Raw genomic sequence first — 13,815 nt, forward strand, 5'->3', positions numbered from 1 at the left:
TTACTCCACATGCATATGGATTTTGCTCAATTTATGAGCTGGAGTTTGGCATGCCTGCATGTGCTTTATTTAAGTTAAAACTATCCATGGTAATTGCTTGATAGCTTTCTTTGTAACTTATAGGGCTTATAAATGGCCAGAAAAAAAAAGGGTGGCTGAGCTTTTAAAATTTTGCTTCTGGTTCAGCTGTTCAATCCCCATCAAAAACTAATAGACTCTGCTGCCTAACTTTCTCTAACCCCGAAGAAGCCACCTTCAGACAACTTATTTCAATTGTTAATATGCTGGAAAAACTCATCCCTTCCCTTCTGCAGTTTAAGTAGGAGAGCCATTAATTCCCGGAAATAAAGCAAATCACTATCCTCTGAAGAGAAAGAAAACAAATGACACCAGATTACAACAATTTTTGTCAAAAGGCAATACTTTAATCTTCAAAACTTTCTACACAAAGTGCAATTGTCTATTGTGGGTTTTTTTTTTTTTAAATTTCATTTACTGAGGAAGAATTGCAATGAAACTTCCTCCTAATGAGGTTTCTGTGATTGAAGAGATTCTAAAATGAACACAGAAACAGAGAGGGGCTGCAGAGACTTTTGGAAATCCCCATTAAAGGGACTGGACTGAAGAGCCACTGAAGAAAATAAAACCAACCAGGTATAAACAGTTTTTTTCCTCATCACCCAATTCTCAAATATGGCATGGAAGCCTTGTTCTAAGCTAATATGCACAGAGAGCCAATTTTGTTGCATTTTAATAACTTCTCTCTGGGAAGAATAGATATTTCCTCTTTTTTCTTCAAAACCATTAGTAAATAATTAAAAGCAAGAGACAAAATATTCTCTAAAGATAACTTCGTCTTCAGTTGCCATAGTAACCAGCCTTTCCTAGGCTAAGCCAGATTTTTTTTCCTTTGCTTGTGTAGTGAAATAAAACATAAGCAAAAAGAATCCAGTTTTTGAAGGAAAAGTAGGATGTTGTTGATGACATGAAGATGTCTCTGCTATCGTATGTTCAAATGATATACAATATAATGCAAACTACTTGTGACTTCTATTGTCATGAATAAGCAATAGCACCTTTAAAAAATAAAAATAAATATTACCTGCAACAAAGGCCAACATACATTCTACAGTTCACAACTGAAATTATTAATTTTTTCAATTAGTTCTATTCATTTCCTGCATTTATAACTCAAGACATCTGCCGCATAGGCACACACTAAATTAAGAAGGCAATCTTGTAACTATTTGTGAGTAAGGAAAATTTCGCTTTAAATCTAGACATCTGGCTAAGCATCTTTGGATCACAAACAGAATCATCTTGCAATTCCTGGTGGAAAGAACCCCCCTACTTCTAAAAGTTTAAAATAAGTGATAAAGTGTCTGAAAACACAGATACACATTCAAACACAAAGGAGATGAGTCCAGAACCACAGAATTTGCTCAATTTGATTCAAGTCTACAACCATGAGAAAAACGCTTGTTGAAATATATGTTAGCATGAAACTGGCCAGAATGTTGAAGCATGTATATGTGATGTAGATGAGGAAGTCTTTTTTGTTGTGATGAGATTAGAATATCCTATCTGGAAGTCACAGAGAAATGGCCCAGTATACTAGGTGGTCATCAGGAGGGATCAGTTTAGATGCTTGGTCACATGTAGAGCTCAATGCCTAAAGTGTGGCAAGTATTCTCTCTCTTCTCCAAGTTTTCCTGAAGATCTGGTCCTCATATTACAGAAAAGTTTTCTACAGTGGGAAACACTATTGTACATATGTCAGTTCTATATAAATTGGAAACTAGGATTCAATGTGTTGTTAGCACTTTCATGCTAATGATTAATCAGGACACCTCCTTCTTTCATGAATTTCCATATGATTTAAGATCAGCTGTGAATTCTACATGCATTCTCTGAAGAAATTTGGCATGATTAAGGTATGAATTGGTATCTAGAATTATATCCCTGAAGATGAATTGGCCCCTGGTACCAGAAAAATGCTTCTCTAATTTCTTATGTGATATGACTGATATTAAAATTGTTGTTGGGTGATCAAATCTTGGAATGCCACTGAGTATTACACACTCAGTTAATTGCTCAGTTAATAACATCCTAACAGAATATTAGTTCATTCTTTAAATTGCATCAGATTACAATGCATTGTGGCCAGATCTAGGCTTATCCCCAACTTCTCATTGTTAGGAATATAATTTTATATTAATGTCATCAGATGTTATTATTCTTTAATTCAGGTTTGTTCTTTTTTTTTAATGCAATCCAACTTAGAACTTTAACAGAAAGTAATTTAATTTTGTGTACTCAAATATAATCTGCCCCAAGTTGTAAGACAACGTTTTCTCAAACATGAATGTTGGAAACCCATCACCCCAACACTGTTGGAAAATGAAACTTAAATGTGATAAAACATACATAGGATTGGACTCTATAGTGACACACATTTCAGAGCTGTCATACTGTCTGTAGGTCACTTTTAGGGCTCTATAAATAACATATTACATAAAATTATATACTGTCCAGTCAAAATGAAAATTGCAGTATAAACCTGATGCAGGAACAAAATTGTGGTCAGGGAGGAATTGCGGTCTCTCTTCTCTTGTGAAAGCCTTTAGAGTTTTGATCACTTCCAATCCTACACAAGCTCCCAGCTCCTTTTCATTACTACCTTCCTATCTTTTTAAAACTACATTTGTCCAAATCACAGACTGGGCAAACAGTTTCTATGCATGTAAGTTTTCTTTTTGGTCTCTCGACTCTTCAAGTACAATTAAGCACAAATTCAAAGCCAAACATTCAGCTCACATCATGACAATCTGAAACAATGCTGGCAACACATACAAATGAGAAAGTTATATTAGTTATATAACTTACATTCCCATACATCTGAGCAGACAGGATCCCACCAGAACATGAAATTCCTATCTACTATTGGAAAAGATTTACACAGCTGTTTTGGCTGGCAGACTGAAACTGCAGTACCTTGGTTGGTTTCTGCACTGCAGCTAAAGTTATCATTTAATTGCTTTGCCATAACTGCAAATAGTCACAGAGTTATGATAAACAGAAATAACTGGGTCTGCAGATGGAGTAGTGACAAAACTCATTTCAGTTTTTTCCTATGCATTGATATGGATGGCTTCCTTGTCCTTTCAAAAAAACATTTAAGAGATCTGCTTTTTTTACCCATCATTTCTGCTTCATAAAGAAGAAGCAGAAAGCATGTTACAAGCTACTGTGCATGAGTACACGCACCCACAGATGCACACACAAAACATTTAAAATTAGGACTATTATTGCTTTATTAATGTAGACCTTGATCCTTCTCTGAAGCAGTCAGGAACTCCTTCCTTCTTTTCTGCATTAGTCACTCTTCATTTCAGTTTTGTACTCTCTAAAAACACACTCATTACTTTTCAAGAGATGCATTCATCATGATTTCATCTCCTGCCTATTGTAACATATTTGGTATTCATTGACTCATTACACTAAAAGCAAAGCAGCCATCTGATGTACAAATCAGCATTGCCATGTCTTCTAAAATTCTCTGCTAAAGTCGTTAATGTTGAAAGGCTCTTGATGCTGAGCCCAAGTGTGTAAAGGTCGGTTATTAAATCAAATGTGACTGGCTCAATTTTTCAGGGAAAAGATATACTTCAGTTCCAGGGAGAAGACCCCTCTCCCTCCCCCTCCCACGTTTCCAATTTTGGGATATGGACTGAGCCTCTCATGGAAGATGTGCAAATTTCAAGGAAGGGAGATTTCCTGTTAACATTTTTCCCCAGAGCACTTTAAATCAGTTACCAACTTTCAGTCAGTCCTTGCCTGGATCTGTCCTTAAGAGTACTTCAATCTACAGCAACAAACTACCAAATAGAATACTTTCATGCTGTGGAAAACTTTCAACTGCCCATTTCTGTATATCATAGCCCAGTCCAAGTCATTTAAGTTGACAGATTTTTTTGGAGCATCAATAACAAAATAATTTGGGAATTATACCTATGATTATTGAATTCTTGCCTTGAAATAGAAGATGATAGCATTTTCAGAAGCCAGGCTTTCTGCTTGATGGCTTGGCTAATAGTGGAAACATTATGATAAAAAGGTATCTTGAAAGTGACCGAGTTGCTGAAAATGTGGTTTATTGTGAGAATGATCCCAGATGTCATATAACTGAGCAAGTTTCAGCTATCCAGTCTTCTGCCCCTAACACTCCATCCTCCATATACAGCCATGCATACACATCCTCACTTAAGGCCAAATAACACATGACATTAAATAGATAGTATGCTGTTATTCTAAAAGAGAAAATAGCATCTGGATCATAATTAGGAGAACAGTATTTTCTCCAGTGCCACTCTATTCATGAAACTATTGCTTGGTTTAAAAGAGATGCTCTCACTGATGCTAATTTCCTTTTCATTTCAAATAACAGCTCCCACATGTGTGAAATGGAATTCTTCTCAGGAATGTAGTACAATTCACTGCCTCCCAATCTACTAATGGATTTGATAGAGATTTCTGGATTTTTTTTCTCCTTTTATGTTATGGTTCCAGTCTTGCTTCTCCCATTCTAGCAATTATCTATAATTTCAAAAAGTTACATGCAGTGTCAAATCATGACATGCAGCTTGGCCTGATTGTCAGTAAAAAAAAAAAATGCTAATCAATTGTTTTGCATTCTTAGAATGGCTGGAGGCATCTCATCTGACACTATTTAAGGGACGTTCCCTTAACTTATCTAAGGAAGCCATGAAAGGCATTATTGTGTTCTTTTCTTATGGAAACATAGAAATGGTTCTGGAAGGATCAAAATAACAGGCCTATGTTGGATACAATCAGCTTGTTACATTTCTTCCTCATTCTCTAGCTTTTTTTCCCCTTTCAATATATTTGTAAAAAATAGCATACCTTTCTTCAGAGATACTTTTTGCGCCCCTGGGCTTCTAAAATAGAATTTTTCCCACAAATATTGAATAGTAAACAAAATAAACTACAAATCCCGATCCCTAAGCAGTACAAAGTGGTTTTTCCCAATGTAGCTTTCTTTCTAAATCCTCCCCCAAACAAACAAACAAACAAAGCACGAATCAATGAAAATCAGAGCACCGAGTAATTTGCCATGTGGCTTCTGCTTTTACTTCCTGGTTTTTTCCATTACCCTGTGGCAACTAAAGCTTCCCAAGGGTGTCCAACTGGGGAAGGCCACCTAGAGCTTTCAATCCTACACAGCCCACATCGACTTTTCTATAAGATGTGTTCACGTTCAAGGAGTCTGAGAATTTCACTGATGCTACCTGAGGAGTTTAACAAAGCTGCGCTTCAGATGCTATTGCACCCCCTCGAAGTATCTCCAAAGAGTATCTTCGTATAACTAGCTCCCCACCCTCCGGCCAAGATGTGGATCATAGTTTTTACTACTACCACCATCACGACCCCACAAAACACAAAACAAATTATGCAATTTTGCTTGAAAGAGGTACCCAAGCCCTAAAAATTTCATTTTAAAGTTATTTTTCCCAAGACCCTGCTCTTTTCATACTCAGCACTTTCTGGAAGTCCTAAGCTCTCTGTAAAAAAAATAAATAAATCATTCTATATATCTGTACATATATATTTGTATATGCAGAGGGCTAAATAGCTGCATCCAGCCAGCTAGTTATTTGGTCGGAGTGTCTTCTTCACCCTCTTAACTATATCCCACTGTCATCTTTGCAGAGGTAGTGGTACCCTGCAAATGTGGGATGTTCTGATATTGCTATCACTCTCTCAAGTCTCTGAGGTATGGTACAAAAGTCTTGTTTTCCACACATACACACAAGCGGACACACATACACACGTGCACACATACAGACATACATATTTATATTTTGTGTGGTTGCTTTTTTCCTTTTCCACAGTCCTCTCATTGGGAACTGCTGTTAGGAAGTGGCAGCCAGAACAAGCCTCTTTCACATTTCATTCTTCCTCCCTGCCACAGGGAGACTCATCTATGTCTCTTGCTGACTCTGGTCCCCAGCTGCAGCTCAGAAGGAACTGGGGGTGTGTGGTCTGGAGTCCCAATTTTGTCTAAGTCCCCTGGTACATCACCCTCTCTCGGAGAAGGGCTGTTCTTGCAGAAGTCTGTCACCCAAGATGGCATGGATAAAAACCCCCTTGGGTCAACTGAGTAGAACTGCTTGGCTTCATTTGCTGCAGAACTCCGTGAAGAAGAGTTGGCATGGAGACTGCTGGTGCTGTTGCACTTCTTCACAAGTGCCAGAGCTTGAGATGGAGGTGGTGGTGAAAAGAGAGAAGTCAGAGAGAAACTGCTGAAGGTCTCTGACTGCTCACTGCTGTTGCCTCCTCCCCTTAGGCTGCTCCCTATCCCTTCTTCATCAGAAGGGTCCATGGAATCATGATAAGTACAACCTGGACTAGTGCTTCCTCCACTGCTGTGGCTCCGCTGGTGCCTCCTGATGTTCTGGAGAGTGAAGATGCCACGACCCCTTATGCTTTGCCTTCGGGAGGCAGGGGAAAGTGGGACCACCAAAGCTTTTTGGGTGGCTGCTGGAACTGGGCATAATACTACTGGGAGATCTAGGGTGCACTGGGGTGAGTCACTAAGGTTTAAACTGTCTTCCAGTGTGGTCTGCAAGCTGCCTTCTGAGCTATTGCTCCTGACATCATCAAGGGAAGTGTCACTCTCCGTGGTCTGCAAGGCCAAGAAATAAAAACAAACAAAATCAATCTTCATATTCAGCACAAAGGAACAGGGCATCAATTGCAATGTTATACATCAACTAACAAAAGCAGATGATTATTCCTTGCCTCCACTTTCATCTGGTAACACTAACCAGTTAATATGAGGACACAGTTCTGATTCCTAGCTGTCAGGCAGCAATATCAGCTGAGAACAATAGTGTGTTAACATCATGGCAAGGAACCTGGTTGACTAAAACATTTGTTTGGTGTCTCTTCTCATACCCAATATTAGTCATAAATACCCTGTTCTTCCATCACTGTCTTAAAATTTTCACTTTTGGATATAAGGTCCACTCACACTCTCATTGTAGGTTTATTTAATAGCCAGGCCTCCTGGTTATTAGCATACATAGGTTTAATTAAAAGGTTTTCCAATGTTATATAGGTAGGATTCATCCATTTTTTTAACCTGTATTGCATAATTTGGTATGCATATGAAGTTTATTTTAAATGGAGAACACAAAGTCTATTTTTCCTTCTGAAGCATTTTCTATATATGGTTCAACCTTGGTGGACATGTGGGAGACAAAGTCATTATGGGAACACTTACCTGGTGAATAAGTGAGGAGTTTACATTTGGAGTTTGCAGTGAGGCCCAAGAAGCTTGCAGAGAGATTTTAGGAAGGTTGTCTGGACAAGATACTTTCTCCTGACTTGATAGTTTAGCAGAAATGGCTGGGAGAAAAAGCTCTGTTTCAACTGGCAACAGAGAATGGGGTGCAAAAAACAAGGGGGATTTGGTAGTTAGGAGAAAGATATATAAAAAAAGAAGAAATTAAGTTTCCACTTTTCAGTTTTCTTATTGGGCAGAAATCTAAAAAGTCAATTTATGTTTAATGGGAAACCGAGAAAATCAAGCTCCTTCTCTTACAACTCTAGTCTCTTCCTTTGGAAGCACTAATTCATTTTGCTCTTGGTTGGCACATCTAGCAAGGTGTAGTCATCCAGCTCTATTGGCTAACATATTTCCTATTCCCTGGATAATTTTCCCTAAGAGAACATAATTTGAGCACGGCCTTTAGTATTAGACAAATCAGCACTTGCCAGCCGAGCAGCATGAGGGATTTTGGCAATGTTTCAGGTTTTTCTTCACATACATCAGGGTTGCACTTTGAAATCTCGTTTGTTTAAAATGTAAAATAATTCTAGTTACCTTTTCATGAGACGTCAAAGTTGTTCTAGTCATGTCTCACAATAACTTATTTCATAGGGTTATTATAAGGTAAGAGGCAGGAGCTATCTATGCTGCCCTCATGATTTTTGAAAAACAATGGGAAAATAAACAAATTAACACTAGAATGATCAGAAGGGTGAGTTTAGACACTGACTTCAGAGGACTTTTAAAACACAGATGAACATATGGGAAAATGACCTTACAAAATTATGAAGTTAATACTTGCCTTTAATCGTTTTACTACAGATAACATATGAAACATATTGCAGAGTTTCCAACTCAGTGTCTTTCAAATATGTCTCCTAGCTATTGTCCCTGATGAAAATATTGGACCCATTTGGAATATACTCAATTGAAAAAGGATGAGGTATTGTGTTAAATGATGTATATCTGTATACAGTGCCATTTTCTATTCCTAGATCAGTGAGTGAAAAAAAACCCTTTGGCAAACATCAATTTCTTCATAACTATGTTGCTTATAACTGATGTATTTTTCATGTCTATATCTGAATATACCCCATTAACACGAAAGAGCTCCAAGTAACTATCTCTTGGTACCATATTAGTTCAGGTCAACTCTGTGGCATTGCCTACCTTCATTGGTCTCATTGTTTAGCCAAGACTGAGCTCGACTGAAAGGGATTTTTTCCATTTCATACTGCTGGCTTTCTGGAAGCAAAGAAGGTCCTGTATTTGTTAAAGGGAAGAGACATTCTTCCAAGTCTGTATTCCTTGTAGAATTAGGGCTGTCTTCACCATCCTAGTCAGAATAAAGATATTTGTCTCATGAAGCTTCATAAAAAGGAAACAAAATTATTTAAATAAGGGGAAACTTTGCAAGGTTGAAAAAATGGGCTGCAATATCTATGTGATACACTGTCAGAGGGCATTAGCACTATGTGTCATTCCCCATGGGAATTTAACCATGAAATGAATGTGCCCTGTTAAATTATTTATTCTGTTCCCTTACCATGGTATTGTTTTCATTTTAGCCATTCTGTGGCAGTATAATCAGATGACTATCCAGAACCTCTTGAACACTTCAATCTTGCACAAATATGTTACTGGGGCTCTTGTTACTCTTCTCTGTCAACTTTCTTTTTCCTCCTTTGGGAAAAAAAAGCAGGCAAAGAAGACAACTCTATGGGTAGCTTCTTATGGCCTGCTAAACAACTCGTTGTTTGGCTCTGAGAACAGCCAGAAAAGCCAGAAAAGTTGTCACATTTTACTGAGCTTCCATGCCACTCCACAGATCAGATGTTTGATGAGCTTCAGAAACTACCAGGACTGTGACTGGCGGATGGATTCCCAAGAGAATTGTAAAATAGAAATGTCATCAGAGAATTTAACCAATTGCTTTTCTAACATGCCAAAACAAAATCTATAGAGGAGGAGAGGGACCAGCAGTCAGAACACAAACTTTTATGTTATGCAGGTTTAGTTTTCAGCTAGCTCACAGAGGATTGATAACACTTTAACTGATATGTATCAGAGCTTTATTCTTGACTGAGGTAATTCGCTTTATACATTTCAGTAATTGACTTCCCTTATTGAAAAAGTTCTGGTGGAAAATGAAAATGTTCCTTATGCGCATATGGACTTCATGTTTTATGAAAGAATCTGTATCAGGAATAATATGATGAAACAAGTAGGGGTAAGCATGCTCCCCTTGTTATGGCCCTATGAGCTTAGTATGGTCTTAAATATTAAGTTTTAGTACTGTTTCAGAAGCTCTAAAACTTTATAGTTTTAAGATTACAATGTTTGTACACTTGTGTGAAATGGACCCATTCCATGCAGCCATCAATGTCAGTTCATTCCAATAAAACAAGATAAAAAAGTGTGCCCCCAGTTATTAAAAGTTTCATACAGTTGATATAGAGCATAGTAAATTAATTCAGAACATTTAAGAAAAAGTCAAATAGAAGTTTGTCATCCATCCATCCATCTACCTACCACCCACCACTCCCCTGACCTTGAAAAAATGGATTCGTTCAAAGGAAGGTAGTCCCTATATATAAATAACTTACCTTTTCCTTAGGGTTTGGCTGCTCAGTGTTGGAAATATCTCCATCATCTCCTAGCAGGATAGAAGACTTATCAGAATTGAGCGACAAGGCCTCCATTTCAGCCAGCTGGATCTAAGGGGGGTGGGTGAGTTTCAGGAAAGAAGCTGTCAAATAACACTCTTAACAGTGTTACATCACTGTTAAGTCACATCACTTTAGAAAAGAGATTGAAGAGAAGGAAGAAGGTCATACTTGACATACTTTAAAGAGCCTTAACTCAATTTTACATATCATGAAAGATTCTTAGGGTGAGATGAGGATAAACAAAAATAAAATAGACTTTTTTTGCATCTATGATGGACCATGTCATCTGAAGAATTCTCCATTTCATCTTCTGTGGAAGTAAAAAAAGAAAGCCTTTCAGTCTCACCAGGAGTGGCTCCATAATATATAATGTAAATTCAGTGTAACTGAATCTACATTAAGAGACTGAGAAATCTCTGAGAATTCCCAGAAGGTAGTCTGGGCATCATTGAGAAAAGGCTTGCCTTGTCTTGGATAGCAGAGTTTATTTCCATCGACAGGCAGTTTATGGCTACAGTAAAGCCTTCAACAGTAGTAATCATGCAATTCATATGAAAATCATGTAGCTGTATGTCTTTTCTTTATTATTTTTCACCTACTTTTTACCTTTTGAGCTTAATTCCAACTTATGAATTTACTAGTTAGTGTTACTTACTAACACAAATTACTTATTTCCAACTGAAAAAAAGAAATCATTCTATTCCTTGTTATTATTCAACTTCTGTTTTTCTTTTCTTTTTAAACAAAATTCTATGTTATGATATTATAATATTCCTTAATTTCACATATCTGACCCAAATTGCTGGGTTTTAATTTGCTACCTACAACAAATAATTCCCCAACACCATTGCTCCATCTTCTTTAAATATCATCCCTTGATGAAGGGATGAAGGGATTTCCCCCCCTTTTCATTTTATTGGGTTACCTTCTCTTTTATTTTTCATTTTACCCAGCTTACTATTCTTTACTTTAAAAGTACTTTTTTTCACTTAATGGCAGTCTCTAAGGAACTTTTGAACCTATTTTGGTATTTGCTCTTTCTTGGTTATTATTTTATCTCTATTATTATGACCCGATTTGAGAGATCCTTCAATAAAGTTCTGCTTTCCTGTATTTGTGCAGAATATTTTGCTAGTGTAAACAGTAGGAAAAATGTGACATGGAGAGCTGATGGCTTTGGACAGGATCTGTAACAGAATTAGTGGCAGTGCCAAATATTAGGACTCCTTCAGACGACAGTTCATTTGGAATTAATGGAAGATATGGCTGAAGTAGATTTCCAAAATGGTAATCCACTGTCATGATGTAATCTGTCACAAGGATATAATGATGGCAATCTTCACAGCACTAAAACCACAGTATTCCATGGAGGCTATCTGCTGAACTACTACTGTTTGGAGCACTGTGGACACAATCCAGTGCCTTGTAATGTCAGCTTAAATGCCTTCAAGATCCACAGGATTAATGCATGCTTCTTAGTGTGCTAGATTGTGTCCAAGGATGGATAATATGGAAGTTTTTACCAAACACAGCCACCACTAATCATCTACACATTTAAAAAAGAAAAGAAAGCCAGCATCACATCACATCAAAACACAACACAACTACCAGCCACAATATCTGGGACATATTATACAAACACAAACTTTGTATGAATGACACCTCTAACTAATTTAGTAAACTATCATATGCCAAAGTGAACTTCACATGAAAACATACTTATTTGTTTCAGGAGTGATTTAGATACAACAAAAAAGCTGTAAGATTATTATTAATAGCCACCTCCAATTATTAATGGTAGAACACTTGATTAATGTTGCATTGTTACTTTGTAAGACATGAACTTTTTTTCTATTGAATACCAGGACAAAAAGAACACCCTAATAAAGTATAAAAGAAAACATCAAACTCAAATCTACAAACCTCCATTATAGATTAATAGATCATGTGAAGACAATTAGCCATTTTGTATGCCTCCAGTATGAAGTCTAAATAAATTATTTTAAAAAGTTTTCTGACACCAACATTAAAATTAGAACAATACCAAGAAGAATAAAGTATTACTTCAGTGAGAGTATATATATTTGAACATTACAGACTGCCTAGACTACAGGATACTTAAATGTATTAAAATATATGAAAAACCTAATTTCTGCAGAACAAAATTCATAGTTTCTTCTGTGATCATAGTTTCTTCAGATGAAAAGTTAATAGAATTAAACTAATTTATTTTCTTCTCAAGTTATGTTTAAACATATCTGAATAATTTTAGCATTTTGGAAATCAAGATCTGTGTGCCACCTGTGATCAACTGATATTAAGAAGTGAGTTTCTGAAGCAAAATATAGTTAGAAATGTTGTAAATTTTTTCCAAATATGTTATTAAAATCAAGATTAAATTTTGCTTTAGTTTTCTCCTTGAATTATTAATACAAGGATATCACAAGACAGGAAAGGGAGTTGTATAGTTTGGTGACACTGGTAGATTTTGCTCTATGAGCTTTTAAAATTCAGAGTGTTTTTTTCTCTATAATTCTTACACAGATTCAGATTTAGTGTCATTACAAATATTTTGGGATATATAACCACTTCTCACAAGCTAGAAATGCAGCTACAAATATTGACTGACTGAAAATATATTACTGAACCAAAACATGAAAAATGTGAAATAACATAAAGAGGTTTTTTTAAAAAAGAAATTTATCAATTAAACCTGCTTGGACATAAATTACTTAACAAATCCCATTGTAATGACATACTCTGAATTATTTCACCCAAGGTTGCATGGATGAACACTAGTTAAACATATCCTTGATCACTATCCTATGTAAATGGTTTACAGCCATTATATAATCCTACTTGTTTGAAAATGCCTATGGCAAATTGATTGAAAACAATGTACTGCAGGGAATGAATTATTTTGCTTGTGGGCTTTACAGATGTGAGGAAGTCTAACCCATCTATAAGGTACTCCAAAATGAAACTGGAAAAATGTAACAGTAAAGCTATATTGTTGCCAAGAAAACTATATGGATATAGCTAAAATATTTAGATAGGCTTGAGTGACAGATGATAAAATTCGCATATCGGAAGGCACTCTTCCAGTTACTGGGGAAGAATGTCAAACTTTTATTGTGTATGATGAACATGGATGGACCAGATCCCAAAGGAAATTTGGTGATAGTTATTAAAGATGGATTTCTTGTTTAGGAGGACTCATCATTAGAACCTGGAATGTGAGGTGCATGCGCACAACAAAAGTGAAATTATTGAAGTGGAAATAAAGTGTACTAAATAGGATACTGTATTTTAGGTATATCTGAATTTTGGTGAATTGAATTAAATGATTATTTCTATTCAGGGTTTGCAACTATATAGGTGAAAAATGAGAATATTGTGAAAAAGTTTATTTATTTCAGTAATGCAACTTAAAAGGTGAAACTAATATATGGGATAGACTCATTACATGCAAAGAAGATAGTTCAAGCTGTGACTTGTCATACTTGTGATGATTATGGCTTACAGCTCATGAAAACCCCAAATCCACAATCTCAGAAAATTAGAATATTACATGCAATCAATAAAACAAGGATTGTACATAGAACAATATCGGACCTCTGAAAAGTATAAGCATGCATATGTACTCAGTACTTGGTTTGGGCCCCTTTTGAAGCAATTACTGCCTCAATGTGGCGTGGCATGGAAGCTATCATCCTGTGGCACTGCTGAGGTATTATGGAAGACCAGGATGCTTCAATAGTGGCCTTCAGCTCTTCTGCATTGTTTGGTCTC

General features: G+C 36.5%; 1 protein-coding gene across 2 annotated transcripts in view; it reads right to left on the reverse strand.

Annotated features, from left to right (window-relative positions):
• Positions 1–403: 403 nt before the first annotated feature.
• CACNA1I (calcium voltage-gated channel subunit alpha1 I) overlaps positions 404–13,815 on the reverse strand; it is a 181,484-nt gene continuing 168,072 nt past the window's right edge. For both annotated transcript variants that reach the window (XM_087934780.1, XM_087934779.1), the window contains 4 exons: positions 9,961–10,071; positions 8,525–8,690; positions 7,307–7,455; positions 404–6,706 (listed from right to left, as the gene is read on the reverse strand). In XM_087934780.1, the coding sequence (XP_087790906.1) occupies positions 5,999–6,706; positions 7,307–7,455; positions 8,525–8,690; positions 9,961–10,071 (1,134 nt within the window). In that variant the 3' untranslated portion in view covers positions 404–5,998. The remainder of the gene's footprint in view (positions 6,707–7,306; positions 7,456–8,524; positions 8,691–9,960; positions 10,072–13,815) is intronic.

The sequence above is a fragment of the Pseudonaja textilis genome, chromosome 5 (assembly GCF_049901715.1).
Source record: "Pseudonaja textilis isolate UNSWEBS1 chromosome 5, rPseTex1.2, whole genome shotgun sequence".
Classification (NCBI taxonomy): Eukaryota; Metazoa; Chordata; class Lepidosauria; order Squamata; family Elapidae; genus Pseudonaja; species Pseudonaja textilis.